Here is a 19,247-nt window from a genome sequence, read left to right on the forward strand (position 1 = left end):
TCGGTGGGTGTAACCAGTAGTGAACATCAAACGAGAGTAACCAGTGAGTACAAGAGGCCAGGAAGCCTGGTATTTTTGATAGCTTAAGTCTAGACTGGACACTAGAGAGCCCAGAGGGTTTGTAAGTAGCTACTGTAGCAGTAAGTTGGTCGAAATCACCTCCTGGAGAAACTGTGGGGTCTTGGGACTCAGCTGAGAGCTGAGGCGTCAACATGAGAGGAAAGAAAATCATGGGTAAAATTGTGGTGGGCAGATGTCTGGTCCAGACCTCCTGACCATGAAGAGGAAGTAGATGAGGCCTTAAGACAACTTCACCCTGTCAATGGCACAGGCTGGGGCCTGCCTGGCTGGAAGAATCCCCATGAGAAAGGTCTGGGTGGCTTGGGCAGGAGGCAGCCGTGTGCCCTGGCAGCAAGGGAGGCCAGCTGCCCACAGGGCTTGATGGCCGGGAGTGTGGCCAAGAGATCAAGAGAGGGCATTGTCCAGGTTACTGCGTCCAGATTTCAGACCCCCAGGACAAGAATGATGTTGGCAAGCTGGAGGGGGTTTGGTGAACGGTCCCTGAGATGGGCTGGGCGTGGAACACTTTTCCTGTGAGGAGAGGCTGAGGGAGCTGGGCTTGTTCAGCCTGGAGAAGGGAGGGCTGAGGGGCACCTCAGTGCAGCCTGGCAGCACCTACGAGGAGGCCATAAAGAATAGAGAACTAGGCTCTGCACCATGGTGCATGTTCAGAGGATGGAAGATGAGTGTTGGGTGAAAGAGGGGATGTTCAACGTGGAGATAAGGAAAAGATTTTTCACCCATCTCAGGGCTAGTTCTTAGCATGGTGGCCATGAACCCTGCTGGCCCTTGTGTCTCTCGTGGTTGTTCAGGTCAGAATAACAGAGGTATCCCCAGAATCAGAGCCCAGGTGGGCCTCTTCCACCTGCCTCACCCCCTCCCATCCCCAAGCATGTTGAAGTGACCTCAAAATCATCCCCATTCCAGCCAGCTCCCCTTGACCTTCCTCTCCCCTTCCTCTCTGTCCCTCTCCTGTCTCAGCTGGGATGAGTCATTTTATGATGAACATCTTGTCCCCAAATTACTGGGGACATCTGCTGGCCAATCAGGATACTGTAACAGGAGTGGCCTCACAATCAACATCACAATTTGTGGTGTCTTTCCCTGTGTCTCCCCATCCAATCCCTTGACCCCTCATCACTGCTGCACCCCACATTCAACAGCCAAACCCAGCCACTTCACTGGCCTTTCCCTCTCCCCTGCCCCACACGTTGCCACAGCCAGGGTGGGACGTGTCGCGTTCAGGCTTTGCAGTGCTCATGCAGAATTATTGCCACAAAGTCGGTGCTGAGATCAGACTCAGTGCTGTGGAGCAGACCCCAGCAAGAAATAACAGCGTTCAACAGGAGATCTGCAGTGGTGGCAACCATGTTGGTTTTGCAAGGGGGCTTCTGTCCGTTCACTAAAAGGATCTGCTACTACCAAGATGCACTTGGTGTTTCAAGCTGTCACTGGCAGAGCTCCCACCAAATCAATCTGCCGTTGTGGCCGTGGGCCTCCACTCTGTTGGTGCTGGGCTGGGGCTTTTACTCCAGTGTAATCTGCACTGGTCACGGCACAAGACAGACAGCTCCTACCCCAGAGATCTACATCCTTCTTCGTCTTAGGCCAGCACTCACTGTCCTTCACTCTGCTCAGAGTGTTTGCCTCAGCTCATGGAGGAGCTTGATGAGATTCCCCTTGAATATTCTGAGGCACAATCCAATGCTTATTGCCTTCTGCCTCTACAGCATAACAAATATTCTTTCCCTTACTGTGTGCATTGACCTGCTTGGGCTTTTCACCTGACTGCCTTGAATTTCCCTGGTTGGAAGGTGACCTTTTCCCAAATTGGGTCAAGATGACGGGCTCTGTCACAGCCACTTGACTTTAATTTTTCTGCAGTTATTCAGCCTGAGTTACCCCAGATGACCCAAGAGTGTTCATGGGTGCTCCTGTGCCTGCTAATAACAGGGCCAAGATTCTCGGGTTCCCAATGGCTTCTTCAGCTGTGGGTCATCCCCAAGAATCTGCTGGCAAGGGTACCAGGATCCATGGTGCCAGCCCACAGGAACCTGGGCCTTCCCAGTAGAACCTATGGGTCTTGACCAAGACTTACTCTTGAGTTCCCAGACTGCAGGGAATGCATTGCATTTATTGTCACTTGTTTCTTTCTGGCAGAGCAGCATGCAGTCACTGAGCTTCTGTTCCACATTTTTCGAGCTCATTTTCCAAAGCCTTTATTTCTCTTTCTAAATCTTGTACTTGTCCAATGTCCACCTCCATCTATTTAATTGATATCAAATCTATATCTGTGGACCCTAAGATCTTCCCCTCTTTTGATTAAGATGGTTCTTATAATTCAGGAAATTCCTTCTCCTTCAATTTCTGGATGTCCTTTTGTCCTTCTTTCCCTTCCCATCTGTTTCTCTTGGGAGATTCTGGGAACTGTATCAGGCACACCACAGTGTCCCAATGGCACAACCTTCCTTTTTTACTGGCTTTTATGTTTTCCAGTTTGATATTACTAACATAGACTTTACAGGCTGGAGAGGTGGGATCTGCTGCTTTAAAACAGTGGAACCTCCGAGGGCATTTTCCTTGTTTAATCACTCACTTGTGGAGCTTTATAACACCCTTTTCCTCCTGAACGTATTTGTTATCTCAAGCTGCATGGTCTGTTTGATTCCATGTATTTCCCATACTGTCTTTACAGAAGGAAAAACTAACAAGAATTTTGTTGCTCCAACCAGCTAAGCAAGAAAGATTTTTAAATGTGTTTTCTGTGAGCACCAAGTCCAGATTTACTTTCCTGCAGAGTGAGTTGGTTCTGAGCATCGCAATAGCCAGACCAAAAGATGCACTGCGGGTCGTGTCAGTTCCCACTCAGTTTACGGACCATGGAATGAAGCTGGGATGAGGCTGTTCCTTAGGACAGCTTCCCAGACAAAATGCTGTTTGTGTCCAGACAAAGGTGTGTCCAGAGACTATTCCAGTTTTCTCATTTTGTGGGTCTCCAATCGCTGCCAACCCCGGGGACACACAGTCCCTGCAGATCCCCTGGGATCTCCAGGCAGCTCCAGACTCCCCTCCTTAAAGACATCAACTACATGTCACGTGTGGGACAGCTCTGGATATGGACCTCAGGTATTCACCTGAGGTAGAGTCACCCCGTGGTGAATGGTCCATTCACAATCTACACTCATTAGAAACCAAGTTAGTCTTAAATCCAACCCTTGGTGCCAAATAGGTCACAGTGTGATGTCACTGACTTCTTTTCTCCTGGATCCATGAGGAAGAGGAGCTTGTGGGGAGCAGTTGCTCATGCGGTTCTTGGCATCAGCTTTGGGAAAGGACCCCAGTTCTGGGGCACTGCACTGGGGAGATACCGTATTATTCCAGAGATGGGGTGGGAGAGTCACACTGGGCCCAATGTTAGAGGAACATGTATACAGGCATCAGGTGAGACTGAGGAGGCAAATTCCTCACTACTAGTGAGTCGAATCTAAAGGTTTGGGTAGAAACAGAATAAACATATAACAAAATTGTAAGGACACTGATGATAATGATAATTACAATGAGAAGAAAATACGAATGAATATACAATAATAATAACAATAGCAACAACACAACTATAGGCTTGAAATATGATGCCCTGACAGTCATTTGCAGAGAGTGAGTGGAAGCTTATAGAGGAACAGCCATGAAAACAGTTTCCTCAGGGCATCTTTGAGGTCTTGGTTCCTCATGCTGTAGATGAGGGGGTTCACAGTTGGAGACACCACCGAGTACAGAAATGACACCACCAGGTCCAGGGATGGGGAGGAGATGGAGGGGGGCTTCAGGTAGGCAACTATGCCAGTGCTGACAAACAGGGAGACCACAGCCAGGTGAGGGAGGCACATGGAAAAGGCTTTGTGCCGTCCCCGCTCAGAGGGGATCCTCAGCACGGCCCTCAAGATCTGCACATAGGACACCACAATGAAAACAAAACATCCAAAACCTAAACAGGCAGTAACCATGATAAGCCCAACTTCCCTGAGGTAGGAGTGTGAGCAGGAGAGCTTGAGGATCTGGGGGATTTCACAGAAGAACTGGTTCACAGCATTGCCTTTGCAGAGAGGTAGTGAAAATGTGTTGGCCGTGTGCAGGAGAGAGTTGAGGAACCCAGTGCCCCAGGCAGCTGCTGCCATGTGGACACAAGCTCTGCTGCCCAGGAGGGTCCCGTAGTGCAGGGGTTTGCAGATGGCAACGTAGCGGTCGTAGGACATGATGGTGAGGAAAGAATACTCTGCTCCAATGAAGAAGAGAAAGGAAAAGATTTGGGCAGAACATCCTGCATAGGAGATGTTTCTGGTATCCCAGAGGGAACTGGCAATGGCTTTGGGGAGAGTAGTGGAGATGCAGCCCAGGTCGAGGAGGGAGAGGTTGAGGAGGAAGAAGTACATGGGGGTGTGCAGGTGGTGGTCACAGGCGATGGCGGTGATGATGAGGTCGTTGCCCAGGAGGGCAGCCAGGTAGATGCCCAGGAAGAGCCAGAAGTGCAAGAGCTGCAGCTCCCGTGTGTCTGCGAATGCCAGGAGGAGGAACTCAGTGATGGAGCTGCTGTTGGACATTTGTTTCTACTGGACATGGGGACCTGTACATGTTGGAAAAATCAGTGAGAAGTTAGGGTAGATTTCTCTGAACAAAAGATACTCCACTTCTTGAAGAACCCTCCCAAGCTGCTTCACCTCTTTTATGAAACCTTTGGCAGGTCCACTGCATGAGCTTTGGTTCCAGCTGGCTGAGGGTACCCAAGGGAGCAGAGGTCTCTGCTGTGGGCTCTGGAGGAGTCAGTGCTATGCTACAAGAGCAGGCAAATAGGAACATGGGGTCATCTCAGATCAAATCCCCTTCTGATAACAAAGACTTATTAATCTTTATCCCACCAATTCACCCAACTGCAGAGCAGAGCTGTAGGGATTTTGTTTTGTTTGGTCTGTTCCAGTGGCCCCACCACACCTCAGAGTGTTCTTAAGGCAGAGATCCTTGGCATTTCTGCTGCACTCCATGGTGGAATCTTGTGAGTCCTTAAAGAAGAAGGCCCTGTCTATTTGTGCACAGTGAGGGCAGCCGCTGTGTCCATCAGTCCTATCCACAGCTGCCTTGTGCCTGCACCTATCTGAGCCAGAGGACAATCGCCCTCAGGTGTTCCCTGCAAAAGAAACTGGACCCTGCTGAGAGCAGAGGATCTCAGCTCTCCCCTCCCAGCCAGGGACACAGAGGTGTCTTTACAGCTGCCCGCATGCATCCCAGCAGCATTTCCATGTCCTTAGCACTGAGATGTCTTCTCCAGGGGGTTGTTAGAGAAAGAATGCCTTGGGGCAGCTGTGCCCTTCTGGAGGGCAGCCTGCAGCCAAGGAGGACCCCCAAGGGAAGGAGTCGAAGAACCAAAATTTGTGATGTCATGAAGGGGGATCAGGTCATTGCCCACTCCACCCGCTATGGTGGCTGGAGCCCCAGAGTAAAGCAGGGGACTGAGATGCTTTTCCTCAGATCCATTGGCATGAGAGAACCCGCAGCACCAGTGTCTGAGCTGTGCTTGAGGCCTCCCCCTCCACACCAGTGAGTGCAGCAGTAAGAAGGGCAGCAGGGAGAAGAGGGGAACACGCCAAAGTGCTCATGCCAAGGAAGGCAGAACAGGGAGACAACGCTGGGCACTCGAGCATTTCTCCTCCTCAGTTGTCAGGCTGCTGGGAGGGCAACTCATCACCATGTCCCTGTGACATTAATGGCGGGGGGCTCTGCTGGGTGGGAGAGGAGACCAGGGAGTTGCTCAGTGAAGGTGTCTGCACTGCAGGGGATGGCAAAGAGTCACCATCCTCCCACAGCATTACTGGTAGGAACTCCCTCACAATCCTGCCCATGTTTCTGCTGCCTGGAGCTGTCACACCCAGGAGCTGTTTGTCTGTCCCTAAGTGTCATCCCTGTCAGTGCTCACAGCCCCCATCCCACCCGCTGTGTGCTCAGCTCTGCCCTGGAGATCCCTCCTGGCAGCAGGGCCCTGCCCAGGGACATCTCTGTGTGTGCGCAGTCTTAGGAGCAGGATAAACAACTGCTAAGGAGAAATGGGGACTTAGTGCCTTCTCCAGAATGGAGAAATAAATTCCCATCTCCTTGTGTCTACTCAGGCAATGAACAGGGGAAAACACAAAGCACAGACTCTTTCCCTTTCAGGTAAATGCTGCCTTGATGTGCTTCTTCAAAAAGGCTCTCACTATATGTCCTAGGGGTGATCTGGAGCTGTGAGCAGCCCTGACCCACGCAGCACCCTCTCCACAGCAGAAGGACCCTGCCCTGCCGGGGGTCTCTCCTTCCCCACACAGCTTCTCCCCACAGCGCCGTGGGCAGCTCCCCAGGCAGGCTGAGTGCTGACCCTGGCAGGTGGCAGAGTCCCTGCCCCAGCACACAGCCCCTGGGCTGCAGGGACCCTGCTCTCAAGGACAGCCCTGGGCACCCCTGGCTGCACCCGCACCTGCACACCCCTGCAGCCGTCCCCAGGAGAAGGCAGCCGCCATGGCCTGTCCCTCTGACAGTGCAGCAGGGAAGCCCTACTCTGGAGCACGGCCTCCTCCTCCAGACACCAGGGACATTCCTGGGGCTGTGCCAGCTTCACCACATCCCTCCACCACCTGCAGCTGCATTGCCCTGCACCCACAGACTTACTGTGTCAAGGGCTGCGAAGATTTCTCCTCCAGTGAGCTCTCAGCATCCTGCCACTGCCGTCTGCCTTTCCCCTCTCTGTGCCCGGCTCCTCTGCCCTCGGTGCCTGCAGGCAGTGCCCTCAGCCCTGCTGCGCTTTGCAGAGGAGCTGCTCCTGGGCAGAGCTGTCTCTCTGCAGCGCTGACCACTTGCCCTCAGCTCCCTCCATCCCAGGAACCCGGCCCAGCTCTACACCAGAGGACCAGCCCAAGGCATTTTAATGACCCCTCAGGTGGGTTTGGTGCCGAGTCCATGAATCTCAGACAGTGATAGGAAGATGAAGATGCCTGTCAAGGAGTCCAAGTCAGATGCAAACTCCAAAGTTTCTTGGAGTGTTAATGGGTCCCGGTGAGGACCATTACTGACAAACCTCCCCAGGGGCTGGTTAGAGCAGAAAACTCCAGGCAGATATGACAAGTAAACAAAGGTGGAACAAATTCTGAGTGAACCTGGAAGTGTCACTTTAAGCCAAAGGGCCAAGGCCAGACCCCCAGAAGCTGGGAAGGGAGATCCTATCCCTCACACATTGCTCAGGGCTCTTCCTGGGGCAGTGTGATGTGGGGATGGGCAATGCCAAGGGCAGGACTATGGTCCAACACCTCCCAGGCTCTCAGGTGGGGAAGGGGAGGCCATGAGACCCAGTGCTGGAAGGGGAAGGTGCTTCCTCATCAGCATCAGTGGCAGAGACAACAGCCAGAGCCAAGGGCACAAAGAGCTCATCTCTGCTGGGGGATTTTCAGACTTTCTTCATCCCTCTATCGTCTCCACCACAGGCTGTCCCACCATGTCCCACACCTGCACCTCTTTCTCTGCAGGCTGTATTCAGCCACCCTCCGACCACACCTTGCTCTCACCTCAGCATCTCCCTTCCTTTACTGAGATCTCTCCATCCTCCCTGGCTGATCCTTGAAACACAAAGCCTGAGGCTGCTCCATTCTCCCTCTGGGTGACTTGTTACACCACAGCACTGCCCTTCGAGTGACATTTCTCTGTGTCCATTCTGGGACTACCCAGATGCACTTGGTGGCATTAGTTCTTTCTCACGGTGTATCTTTCAACAAAGTAAAGCTCCATCATCTCTGAAATCCCCCCTCAGTCACTCTCAGGCTACTCCTATCGTGCCTGGAGCCTCCAAACCGCTGGGCCAAAGAACTCCAGGTCCCGCAGTCACCCCACACAGTCTGTGGGCACCAGGTCCCAAACCCCACCTTGGCAGACCTTCACTCAACACTCTCCAGGTCCCCTCTACTTCTCCAAAATGGGGATCCACAACCTGGGACTCACCCATGTGTGTGGGGCCACACCAGTGCTGAGTGGAGGGAGATGGTAACTCAGGTTGTTGGGGTGGCCCATGGTTCTCCGAATGCAGCCCCGTAGGCAGCTGCCCTCGTTCATCACGTCCGTCCTCTCCTGGCTCATAGGGCATCCCTGGCAGTGCCCAGGCCCTTCTCCGCAGAGTTGCTGCTCAGTTGGTCACGTCCCAGCCTGTCCTGATGTACGAGGCTGTTCGCCCCCTGCTCCCAATGATGTAGGATTAGTCACTTTTCCTTGTAAAACTTCAAGTTTGAGAAATCCCAGGTTTTGTTAAGGTTCCTATGGACTGTAGAAAAGTTTGTTCAGCATTTAATATTTGTGTGCAGCTGGCTTATCTTGACTGGGGTGTCTCTCACAAGAGAACAGCATGAGGAGTTGCAGGGCACTACAAATCCCCTCTGCTGGAGAAACTGTGGGGTCCTGGGGGTCTGGTACTGATAAGGCCATGGGGCTGGACCCTGAGGGGAAGATTCCCTTTATGGGAGAGAGCAGCAGGAATGTGTGGAGCTCTGCCTGGGGATGGAGGATGAGTCAGCTGAGCTGAAGGGTCATGGACAACACTGTGGTGGGTGGATATCTGCTATGGACCCCCAGATGAGGAAGAGGAAGTAGATGAAGCCTTCTGCATTCAACTGGAAGAAGCCCTGCACCTCATGGCACTCCTAAACTCTCCCAATATTTGCTGAAGGGGCAACACAGCACAGTGAAAGCCATCCAGGAGGGTTTGGGAGTTAATTGACAACATCATCCTGACAAGGGTGACTGAGGAGCCAGTGAGGGGAGGTGTCCTGCAGGAAATCATACTTAGAAACAAGGAAGAGCTGGTCGGGGATGTAACAGTCAGGGGTGAGAAAGTAGAGTTGAGGCTCCTGAGAGAACAGAAGGCGGCAAAGAGCAGGACTTCAGTGAGCAGGCTTTGGCCTGCTGAGGAACCTGCTTGGCAGAATCCCACGGGATATGACACTGAAGAGAAGAGGCGAGAGGTATCTGATGGTCAAGGATCTCCTCTTCAAGCTCCAGAATAGCACCACCAGATATGCAGGAATTGAAGCAACACTGGAGAAGGTGCATATGGATGAGAAAGGAGTTCCTGACAAAAATAAGCATGAAGAGGCGGCACAGAGAATTTCAAATCTGGCTGTCTTCCCGCCTCAGATGTTCCATTATTCTCTGCTGGAGAAATAAATTTTTGTGTTTCCATGCTTGTGACTGCGTGTTTGTGTCTGTTTGTCTACGTTAGTGGGTACTGGAGGGATGAGGGGATCCCAGGACCAGCTCCTGGACAGGTGGAGAGTCTAAGATCAGCTCCTGGAGAGATCACTACTGGACACGTGTCTATAGAGGCCAATGTTTTCCACTCCCACAGCCCAGCATACAAACAGCCCAAACCTCGTTTCTCCTTTCTCCACTGACAGTGGTTGTGCTTGGCCTACAGACCTCCCGAGGTCTCTTCCAGGATGGGTGACGGTGCATTTCCTTCCACCACAGCTCTTCCCTTCATGATGACATGGAGAGCACTCACATTCCCCATGACCATGGAAGGGAGCAGACATAAGTTTGTAGCAATCAGCTCTTGAATTTTGTCCCACTGAAGTTATTGACTGCTCAACAGGGAACCCCTGATGCAGTCTTCATCATGTTTGAGCTTAACCTTTGCTTTTCTTCTTCTTCCTTTTCCCTCCCAAATTCTTCTCTTTGATCACCCTCATACATTCCTCTACAAACAGCCCAACTCTGCTCTTTCCCCACTGCCCCTGACTTTGCTGGCTTCCTGCCCTCCTAGAGTATTTCTAAGAGGGTTGTCATGTTGATTCCTGCCTTGGTCAGTACAAACCCAGCAACTCCTTTTATTAGCTGTGGTGTCCTGCAGTTTCTTATCCTGTGATCTTGTGTTGATGCCTCACCGCAATCAGGGTGAGCTAGCTGCACACAAACATGAACACCTTGCAAGATGGAGCTTCAGTCCAGGAGCCTTTGAGAAACTCTGGGATTTTGCCAGCAGAATGTTTAAGTTTTAGAAGGAGAAGTGGCCATTCCTGCATTGGAGGGAAGAATAACCTCTATCGATCCCCAGGTGTAAGAAATCAGGAAAGGAATGCAAGAGACCAGCATGGCTGAGTCAATACCTGTTCATTAAAGTAAAGGGCAAGAAGGAAATGCACAGGCAGTGGCAGCAGGGACAGGTACCCTGGGACAAGTAGAGGGATGCTGCTGGGTTGTGTAGGGATGGGGTCAGGAAGGCCAAGGTGCAGCTGGAGCTGAACTTGGCAAAGGATGCAAAGAATAAGAAAAAGGGCTTCTACAGGTACATCAGCCTGAAAAGGAAGGTCAAAAAACTTGTATCAACTCAATGAACAAGACTGGAAAACTAGAAATAACGGACAGGGAGAAGGCTGAGGTACTTAACAAGACTTTTGCCTCAGTCTTCACTGCAACCTCTCTTCCCAAACCTCTTGAGTGGATGGACCACAAGGCAGGGACTGGTGGAGCAAAGTCCCTCTCACTGTAGGAGAAGGTCAGATTCAGGACCACCTGGGGAACTGAACATACATAAGTCTGTGGGACCTGACAAGATGCATCCCAGAGTCCTGAGGGAATTGTCTGATACAGTTACCAAGCCACTCTCCAGGATATTTGAAGTCCTGGCAGTCAGGGAAAATCCCCGGTGCCTGAAAAAAGGAACCATTGCACCCCTTTTTGAAAAGAGTAGAAAGGAGGACCCTGGGAACTAGCGACCTGTCAGCCTCACCTCTGTGCCTGGGAAGATCATGGAAATGATCCTCCTAGAAGCTGTGCTGAGGCACTTGGAGGACACGGAAGTGATTTGAGATAGCGTGGCTTCACCTTGCCTGACCAACCTTGTGTCCTTCTAAGATGGAGTGACTACATCAGTGGTCAAGGGAAGAGCTATGGATGTCGTCTAGCTGGGCTTCTGTAAAACCTTTGACAGTTCCCCACAACATGTCCAGCTGTCAGGGGTTCTCTGTCCACCCCCCATCACCACCCCAGGGTGCCTGGGTCATTCCATGTGCAGCTGCCCCATGCAGGAAGCTGGACTGATGCCGAGGAAGGTGGTTGGATCCATGCTGGATGCAGGGGTGACTCTGCTGCCACGGTTCGTGTCTCTGCCAAGCCTGGATCTGCCCTGGGGGCTCTAGGCGTGGGTGCTGGGGTTGTGCAAGGAGACCTGGGAGAGATAAATCTGCCCTTCACCTTTTCAGCTTCACCCAACACTCGCCACACTGCAGAGGAAGATGAAGGTCGCAGTGCTCACCATGGCCCTGCTCTTCCCCATCCTGCTGTGCACCCTAGAAGATGCTCAAGTGAGTCCCCAGTGCCACGGGGAGGTGCTCAAGGCTGGGGATGGGTCTTGGCTGCAGGACATCAGCTCTCCTGCAGAACGAAGTCATAGTGGGGAGCATGAAACCCCTTGCCTTGGCCTCTCCCTTTCCCAATCCAGGGGCTCCTGCAACCTTCCCTGCACCTCCAGCCCCCACAATGCAGCTTTCTCCCCTCCACAATTCCATCTCTCCCCCCCCCTTCCCCCGCAATTAATGTTCTTGTGCCCAGAGCCTCAGTTCCTGTTGGAATGGTTGGACCCGTCTCTTCCCTGGGAGTGCCCCCACAGATTTCTTGTCCTGATGACACCACGTCCATCCCTCTTGTGCAACGCCATCCCCTTGTTTTGGTCCCTTCAGACATCTCATCCCTGGGATCTCTTTCATGTCCTATCTAGGGTTCCCAAATCCCCTCCCTTTGATCCCTCCCGATGCCTTTCTTTCTGTCTTTCCCCTCAGTCTTTTCCTTTTCATCCTGTCCACTGCAGTAGTGTCCCCAGATCCCCTTCCTTGAACCCCCACTCCCAAACACTCTCCCAATCCTGTCGTTTTTGTCCTCTGCAGTCCTCTTCCTTCTTCCCCACCAACCACTGTGCTTGAAGTCTCCATGTCCCCTCCTCTTGAATTCCTTTAATCCTCACTTGCATTCGACACAGTCCTGTCCCTGCAATACCTCCAGTCCACAACCCTGGTGTCCACTAATTCACCCCAGTGCCCTGTCTTTGGGTCTCCCCCCACCTCAACCCCATCCTCTCTGAAGGACATGAATTCCTCACTCTCTCCTTGTCTCCATCCCCACCCCTAGTCCTTGCATGGAAAGGTATGCCAGGTGACACTTGGAGGAATGGGGCCAGGCAGAGCAGAAGGGATTTTCCTGCTCAGACCAGGGGAAGCCATGGGCCTGCAGGGACTGGGGACACCTGTGTCTCACCCCAGCCCCACCACGATCCACTCCAGACCACCCCTTTGCTCTTCTTCCCTAGGCATTCTTTGAAGCAAGTGCAGGTTATGGCATGGTGGTAAGTAGTGGGGTGGACTTGGAGGGCATCCAGTCTGGGGAACTGGAGGGCACTTTGGTCCTCCCATCCCTTGCTGGTACTGGGGACATCTCAGTGACCAGTGAGGTCTCATGGTCTTTCTCACAGGGTGTATTTAAGAAGGTAGGTGACCATGATATCTGCTGGCCTCAGACCCTCCCCTCCCATGGCCAGGACACTCCAGGGCATCCAGTGTGCCCCAGTAAAACCCTGGGCTTTACCACCTAACCCTCCAAAGCCCTCGTTCCCACACTCTGATCCCATCACCCGTGCTTTTGATCCTGGTGCAGCAAGCTGTGCAGATCCCACCTGTTGAAGTGTTATTTCATTTTGCTCCTGTGAGCTCTTTCAGTGTTTTCTTACAAGGAAAACAATTGTAGTCATCATTTCTACTGCCCCGAAAAGAGGATGTCCACACGGGTATTTATTGCTGCAGTTTTGTATGAAGGAAAGGACATGCAGATGGCATGATCATCAGTGGCAGGTGGGAGCTTCCTGCACTCTTGTCTTTTACAATCAAATTTAAATTATGACCAAGGGATACACTCAGCCCAACAGGACCTGAAGCCCAGGCTGTACATGGAGCATAGCCCAGGCCTGGGTCTACTCAGCTTTACTGTTATGAGGATCACTGACTCCTCAATGCACCGTGATCTTCTGGTCAGGATCAATGAACCTCCTGATGAAGGACAGCAGGAGGATGAAGTCTCCTTTAGACAGCTGGAGAACGGACACAAATTTAGGCCCTGGCAACCAGTGGGGACTTTGAAGACCATGGACCTCTGCTAGGTGGCCTTGGTTGAAGGGAAGGTGGAAAATAATCCCCGACCCAACATGGGGGAATGCCCTCCTGGACTTGTTTTTCACAAGAAGACAGGGCAGGACTGGTGGAAGATGTGGAGGGCAGCTGTGGCTACAGTGCAAGTGAAGGTGGCAGGGTTGGAAACCCTGAGGGAAGTCAACAAGAGAAATTGTAACAGTGCTGAGAGGAAGGATCACCTCCACCAACCTGCTGGCAGTGCTCTTCCTAATGCAGCCCAGAAAGCCACTGGCCACCTCTGCTGCAAATGTGCAAAGCCTGGAGAAGAGACGGCTTTGGGGAGACCTAATAAGAGCCTTCCCATATCTTCTTGGGTGTCCTCATGGAAATGCAGCCAGGCTCTTCACTATTGTGCATGGTGAGAGGATGGGGGCCAATGGGCATCAGCTGAAACAAGGGAGGAAAAACTTTCTGCTCATCAAGATGGTCAAGCATGGAGCAGATTTCCCAGAGAGCTTGTGTCATCTCCAGCCTTGGAGCTTTTCAAGCTGAAAATGAATGGAGCCCTGAACAACCTGCCATGACCCAGAGGTGACACTACCTTGAGCAGGAAGTTGGACTAGAGATCTCCTCAGGTCCCTTCCAGCATGAATGATTCTGCATTTTGATCCACCATGGATCTTTCCTTCATGATGGGAGGGAAATCACTCAGGTTCCTGGTGGCCACAGAAGTCAATGAGAAAGTTTGCTCAGATGATCTGTGAATTTTTTGATGCAGGCATGCTTGGCAGGTACCTCCAAACAGTCCTGATCTTTTCCATTGCTTCACCTTTTCTTGTCTTTTCCTACTCACAATTTCTTCCCCTTGACCATCCTTGCACCCTCCAATGCAAATAGCCCATCTCTATTTACCTTTTCCTCTTTGGTCCTGGTTTGGCTTCCTTTGCAATTTCATTTGGTGTTTCTGAACTTGTCACCATGGGAATGTGTACCTTGGTGAACAGCATCATTGAATAGGTGCCTCCTGTTATTATCTGTTATGTCCTGCAATTCCTCATGCTCTTATTGTGTCAAAGTCACCCCATGTCAGGGTGAGCCATCTGCAGGCACACATCACCAGCTGGCCCAATGGAGCTTCATTCCTGGGGAACCCTGAAAATCTCTGGGGTTCAGTCAGTAGAAACCTCATGAAGCTTTACAAGGCCAAGTGGCCAGTCCTGCATTTGGGGACAGAATAACCTCATAGAATGGGGCATGCGGGGACCTGACTGGCAGAAGAGTGACCCCGAGGAGAAGGGCCTGGGCATCACTAGGGATGCCATACAAGGCAGAGGTGCATGTCACCGTGAGTAAGGCCAGCTGCCTGTGGGGCTGCGTTAGGGGGCATGTGGCCAACTCAGACAAGGGAGTGATCATCAGCACTGTGGTGGCCACATCATGACTAGTGTGTCTGGGTGTGGGGCTTCCTGTTCTGAAGGAATGAGGAGGAACTGGAGAGGCTCCAGAGCAGATCTGCCAGGACGGGGTTTGGGGACTTTGTGGAGAGGCTGAGAAACCTGGGCTTCTTCAGCCTCGTGAGGTGCAGCTTCAGGGCAATGTACAAATAACCTGCAACTGCTTGAAGGGGGGTTTCAGAGATGACGTAGCATTTCTTGGTGGTCGGAAGAGAAGGAAATCTCAACAAAGTGTATCTTGGAAGATTCAGACTGCATTTGAAGAAGAAGCTATCTCACTCAAATGGTATTATTTTGATGCAAGAGATCACCCTGACGGAGTCAGGATCAGCCCATGGCTTTGTCTTTCAAGAAACAGCCGGTGAAGGTGGAGAGACATCAGTGAAGGTGTGGAAATGCTGAGGTAGGAGCTAGGTGGGAAAGCAAGATGGGTGTCTGCAGCCTGGAGGGAAAGAGGTGCAGGCATGGGACAGTGTAGGACAGCCTGCAGTCGAGATGGCCAAGGGCTGTGGCAAGGCTAAAAGGCCCAACAGGACCAAGGTCTTTCTCCCCTTGGCTATGGCAGTTGCCTCTGCCACTGAGGCCTAACAGGAAAAACTTTATTTTGAGGCTCTGGACTTCATTTACTCTTCACCATTGCTTGGGGAAGCCGGGAGGTGTTGTGCAGTTTTCCTACACTTGGCATTGCTCACCCTCACACCCCACTGCCCCCAGGAAGAGCCCTGAGCCACACATGAGGGGCAGCATCTCCTTCCCAGGGCCTGAGGGTCAGGGCTTGGCCTTTCTGCTTCATAAAACAAACCAAGGGGTTTCTCAGCATTACAGCCACCTGCAGGGTGCCTTTGCCTACCTGCAATCACAGCCTCCAATTATCTGCTCTAACGAGTCCCTGGAGAGGCTTTGTCAGTAGTGGCCCTCAGTGGGGCCAATCAGTGCTTCAAGGTACTTTGAGCTTTGCTGCTGACTTTGACTTCTTGAGTACTTTGCTCAGTCTCCTCTCAGTATCTGAGGTTCATGGACTCAGGGCCAAATACACCATGGGGCTCATTAAAATACAGAAAACGTTAACGAGCTATTTCTCTTCCTTTAGTTTTCTTCAAGTCTCAGGACTTGTACAGCTCATTGGAGTCTTTTCACAGTGTAGTTAAGCAGGAAGATTTCAAAGAGGATCTAGTAAAAATTATTTTTTATTTTAACGGTTATTTTTATTAACTTTTCAGATTAGAGAAGAGGTGATAGAAGCCTTCTGCAATTGATATTGATCCAGAGGGTCTCCTCAGGAGCTCTGCACAGGTAGCAGAAGCAGCCCCTTGAGGTCTGGCACTGTCTGGACAACCTTGCTCCTCACCTCCCCAGCCTCACCATTTCTGTCATTGGCCAGCTGGGATTTACATCCCTTTTCCTTACATCTGACTTCTCCACTGCAGTCTGCAGCGGGAAGTTACAGCTCCATTGCACCATCTCCCACCTGCTCTCCTTAGAGAACTGGTTGCACACAGGCACAGAAGAATTTTTCCTATTTGCAAGCAAAAAACAGTGAAGCACGATCAAGTTTTATAAACAATAAATCACCCTCCTCAACCATATACTAAGTACACGATATCTCTAATGAGGTCGTCTTTCAACAAGGGATAATCTTGGGGGATAATATTTTAACTACATAGATACAAAAAGGTAGATATAAACATAATGAAAGATTTGGCTAAAGAGACAATTAGACTATTGAGAGACAGGCAAGGTTTGAGTCCCTGAAGCTCAAAGCAGCAGCACAGGTGAGAGGTGTCTGAATGAACAAAGAGTAATGGAAGGAGAAAACTGCAGTTCTGGGCCCCACAATTTAAGAAGGGTGTTAAAGTCCTTGAATGAATCCAGAGGGAGTCAAAAAAACCGCTGAAAGGTCTGGAAGGAATGTCCTGTGAGGAGCAGCTGAGGACTTGGTGTTTGTCTAGTTTGGAGAAAAGGATGTTTAGGGGTGACCTCATGGCTCTGTGCAGCTTCCTGAGGAGGGGATGTGGAGATGGAGGTGCTGAGCTCTTGTCATGGTATCCAGTGACAGCACGTGTGGGAACGGTTCAAAGCTGCATCAGGGGAGGTACAAACTTGGCATCAGGAAACATTTCTTTACCAAGAGGGCAGTGGAACACTGGAACAGGCTTCCTAGAGAGGTGGTTGATACCCCAAGCCTGTCAGTGTTTAAGAGGCATTTGGACAATGCCGTAATAATATGATTTATCTTTTGGTCCACCCTGAAGTGGTCACGTATGTGGAGTAGATGGTCATTGCAGGTCGTTCTAACCGAACTATCCTATCCTATCCTATCCTATCCTATCCTATCCTATCCTATCCTATCCTATCCTATCCTATCCTATCCTATCCTATCCTATCCTATCCTATCCTATATTCCTGTACAAGGTGGATCCCTCCAGCACCTGGGCTTGGACACTCACTCTCCTCAGCAGCTGCCCGTGGATACCAGCCTCCCCAGTTGCAGGCACCTGGACATACAAGCCCTCGAGGCCGCAGCCCCATTCCAGATGCTGGTACAGACCACCCCAGTCACACACAGACTCTTAAGTTCACTCACTCCAGTCTCTCAGTTGCTGGCACTAATGACATATGGGCTGTCTGACCCCCTGCTCCTGCTCCAGTTGCTGCACTCACACCCGCATGCTCACATGTTCACACAGAAGAGAGATTCCCTCACACAGGAAAGAGTTAGAAATTAAGTTTAATGAGAAGACAGGACAGGCTGCCCTTGTTGGGGTTCTCCCCTAAACATCCCATAATAAGTGCTGTGCAATCCAAAAATGCTCTTCCCCTGCATCTCATCATGTGTCCCACACCCCTAGGCAACAATCCCCTCAGTCCAAATGCTGACCCAGAGCTGCTCTCAGTGGCCTATCCTGACGGGTTTCACCCCTGGACAAGGGGGCTGGTGGCTCTCCCAGGGCAGCCCTGGAAGGAGCTGGGACAAGACGTTCATTCCTCAGGAGCCTGTAAATTGGGATCCCACCTGCCCCTGTGCCTCGGGGCTCTTCTCGGTTTGTGGAGATGGGCTCCTGATGAGCTGGTGGCTCTGCTGTGATGGGCCTGGGAGCAGCTGGGGCAGGGTGGTAACTGAGTTACTCCTCCTGCCATTGTTGGTGCCGCCTTTGTGTGTGCAGATGAGCTTCTTCTCACTTCACCTGACACAGTCCAACAAGAACAGAAATCTCCTGAGGCATCTGTATTTGGAGGTGACACACCTGTGCACTGGTGTTATTTAACAGATGGGAGCAGATCACTGGAATTGCTGTCCAGAAATGCACCATGATTAGGGGAAAAGCTGTAGTGTCGCACGGGCAATGGCTTCGTTCAGGGCCAGGATCACCGTCTTGTTTCTAAGTCTGTAGATGAGCGGATTTAAGAATGGGTACAGGACAGTGTTCAGCAAAGCTACAGATCTGTTTGTCTCCAAGGAAACATCTTGTGAAGGTCACATGTAGAGAGCAATGCAGCTCCCATATGCAATGGCCAAGGTGGTGAGATGGGAAGAACACATAGGAAAATCTTTTTTCCTCGCAGAGGCTGCTGGAAGGTGTAGAATACAGAAAAGGATGCGCATGTAAAATGCCAGAGTTAAACATAAGGGAGCCAGTCGGCCAACTGATATTAAACCAGAGTCTGTTTTCCACAGCAGGCTGCTGTCAGAGCAGGACAACTTGAATAAGGGGCAGTTGTCACAAAAGAAATGGTGGATCTTGTTGGAGCTGTAGAACCCCTTATTCTTATTCTTTGCATCCTTTGACAAGTTCAGCTCCAGCTGTATCTTGACCTTCCTGACCCCATCCCTACACAACCCAGCAGGGTCTCTCTACTCATCCCAGGGTACCTGTCCCTGCTGCCACTGCCTGTGCATTTCCTTCTTGCCCTTTACTTTGACCAGCAGGTCTCTACTCAACCATACCGGCCTCTTGCCTTCTTTTCCTGATTTCTTACACCTGGGGATCAATAGAGGTTATTCTTCCCCCCAGTGAAGGAATGGCCACTTCTTGAAAAAATTTAGAAGTTTCTGTTGGCTGAGTCCCAGAGTTTCTCAAAGGCCTCCTGGACTGAAGCTCCATCTTGCGAGGTGTTCATGTTTGTGTGCAGGTGGCTCACCCTGATTGTGGTGAGCCATCAACACAAAAGCACAGTATAACAAACTGCAGGACCCTACAGCTAATAAAAGGAGTTGCTTATTTTGTACTGACCAAGGCAGGAATCAACAGGACAACCCTCTTAGAAAATTAGGAGGGCAGGAAGCCAGCAAAGCCAGGGACAGTGGGGAAAGAGCAGAGTTGGGCTCTTTGTAGAGGAATGTGTGAGGATGATCAAAGAGAAGAACTTAGGAGGGAAAAGAAGGAAATAGAAAAGCAAAGGTTAAGCTCGGACATGATGAATCCTGCATCAGAGGCTTCCTACAGATCAGCCCTGTGTCAGTGACTTCAATGGGACAAAGAGCCAAAGTTGATCATTCCTAACTTATATCTGCTCCCTTCCATGGTCATGGGGAACGTGAGCGCTTTCTGTGTCATCATGA

At 51.2% G+C, this 19,247-nt stretch overlaps 1 protein-coding gene across 1 annotated transcript; it reads right to left on the reverse strand.

The window, feature by feature from the left end:
• Positions 1-3,701: 3,701 nt before the first annotated feature.
• On the reverse strand, positions 3,702-4,718 carry LOC141936105 (olfactory receptor 14A16-like). Its single transcript, XM_074852831.1, has one exon. The coding sequence runs from the start codon at positions 4,653-4,655 to the stop codon at positions 3,702-3,704; it is 954 nt and encodes a 317-aa protein (XP_074708932.1). The 5' UTR covers positions 4,656-4,718.
• Between the last annotated feature and the right edge of the window lie 14,529 nt (positions 4,719-19,247).

The sequence above is a fragment of the Strix uralensis genome, chromosome 31 (genome assembly GCF_047716275.1).
Source record: "Strix uralensis isolate ZFMK-TIS-50842 chromosome 31, bStrUra1, whole genome shotgun sequence".
Classification (NCBI taxonomy): domain Eukaryota; kingdom Metazoa; phylum Chordata; class Aves; order Strigiformes; family Strigidae; genus Strix; species Strix uralensis.

Excerpts from the sequence above, each read along its gene's own strand:
- LOC141936105 (XM_074852831.1), bottom strand. The coding sequence starts at position 4,655 with ATGTCCAACAGCAGCTCCATCACTGAGTTCCTCCTCCTGGCATTCGCA.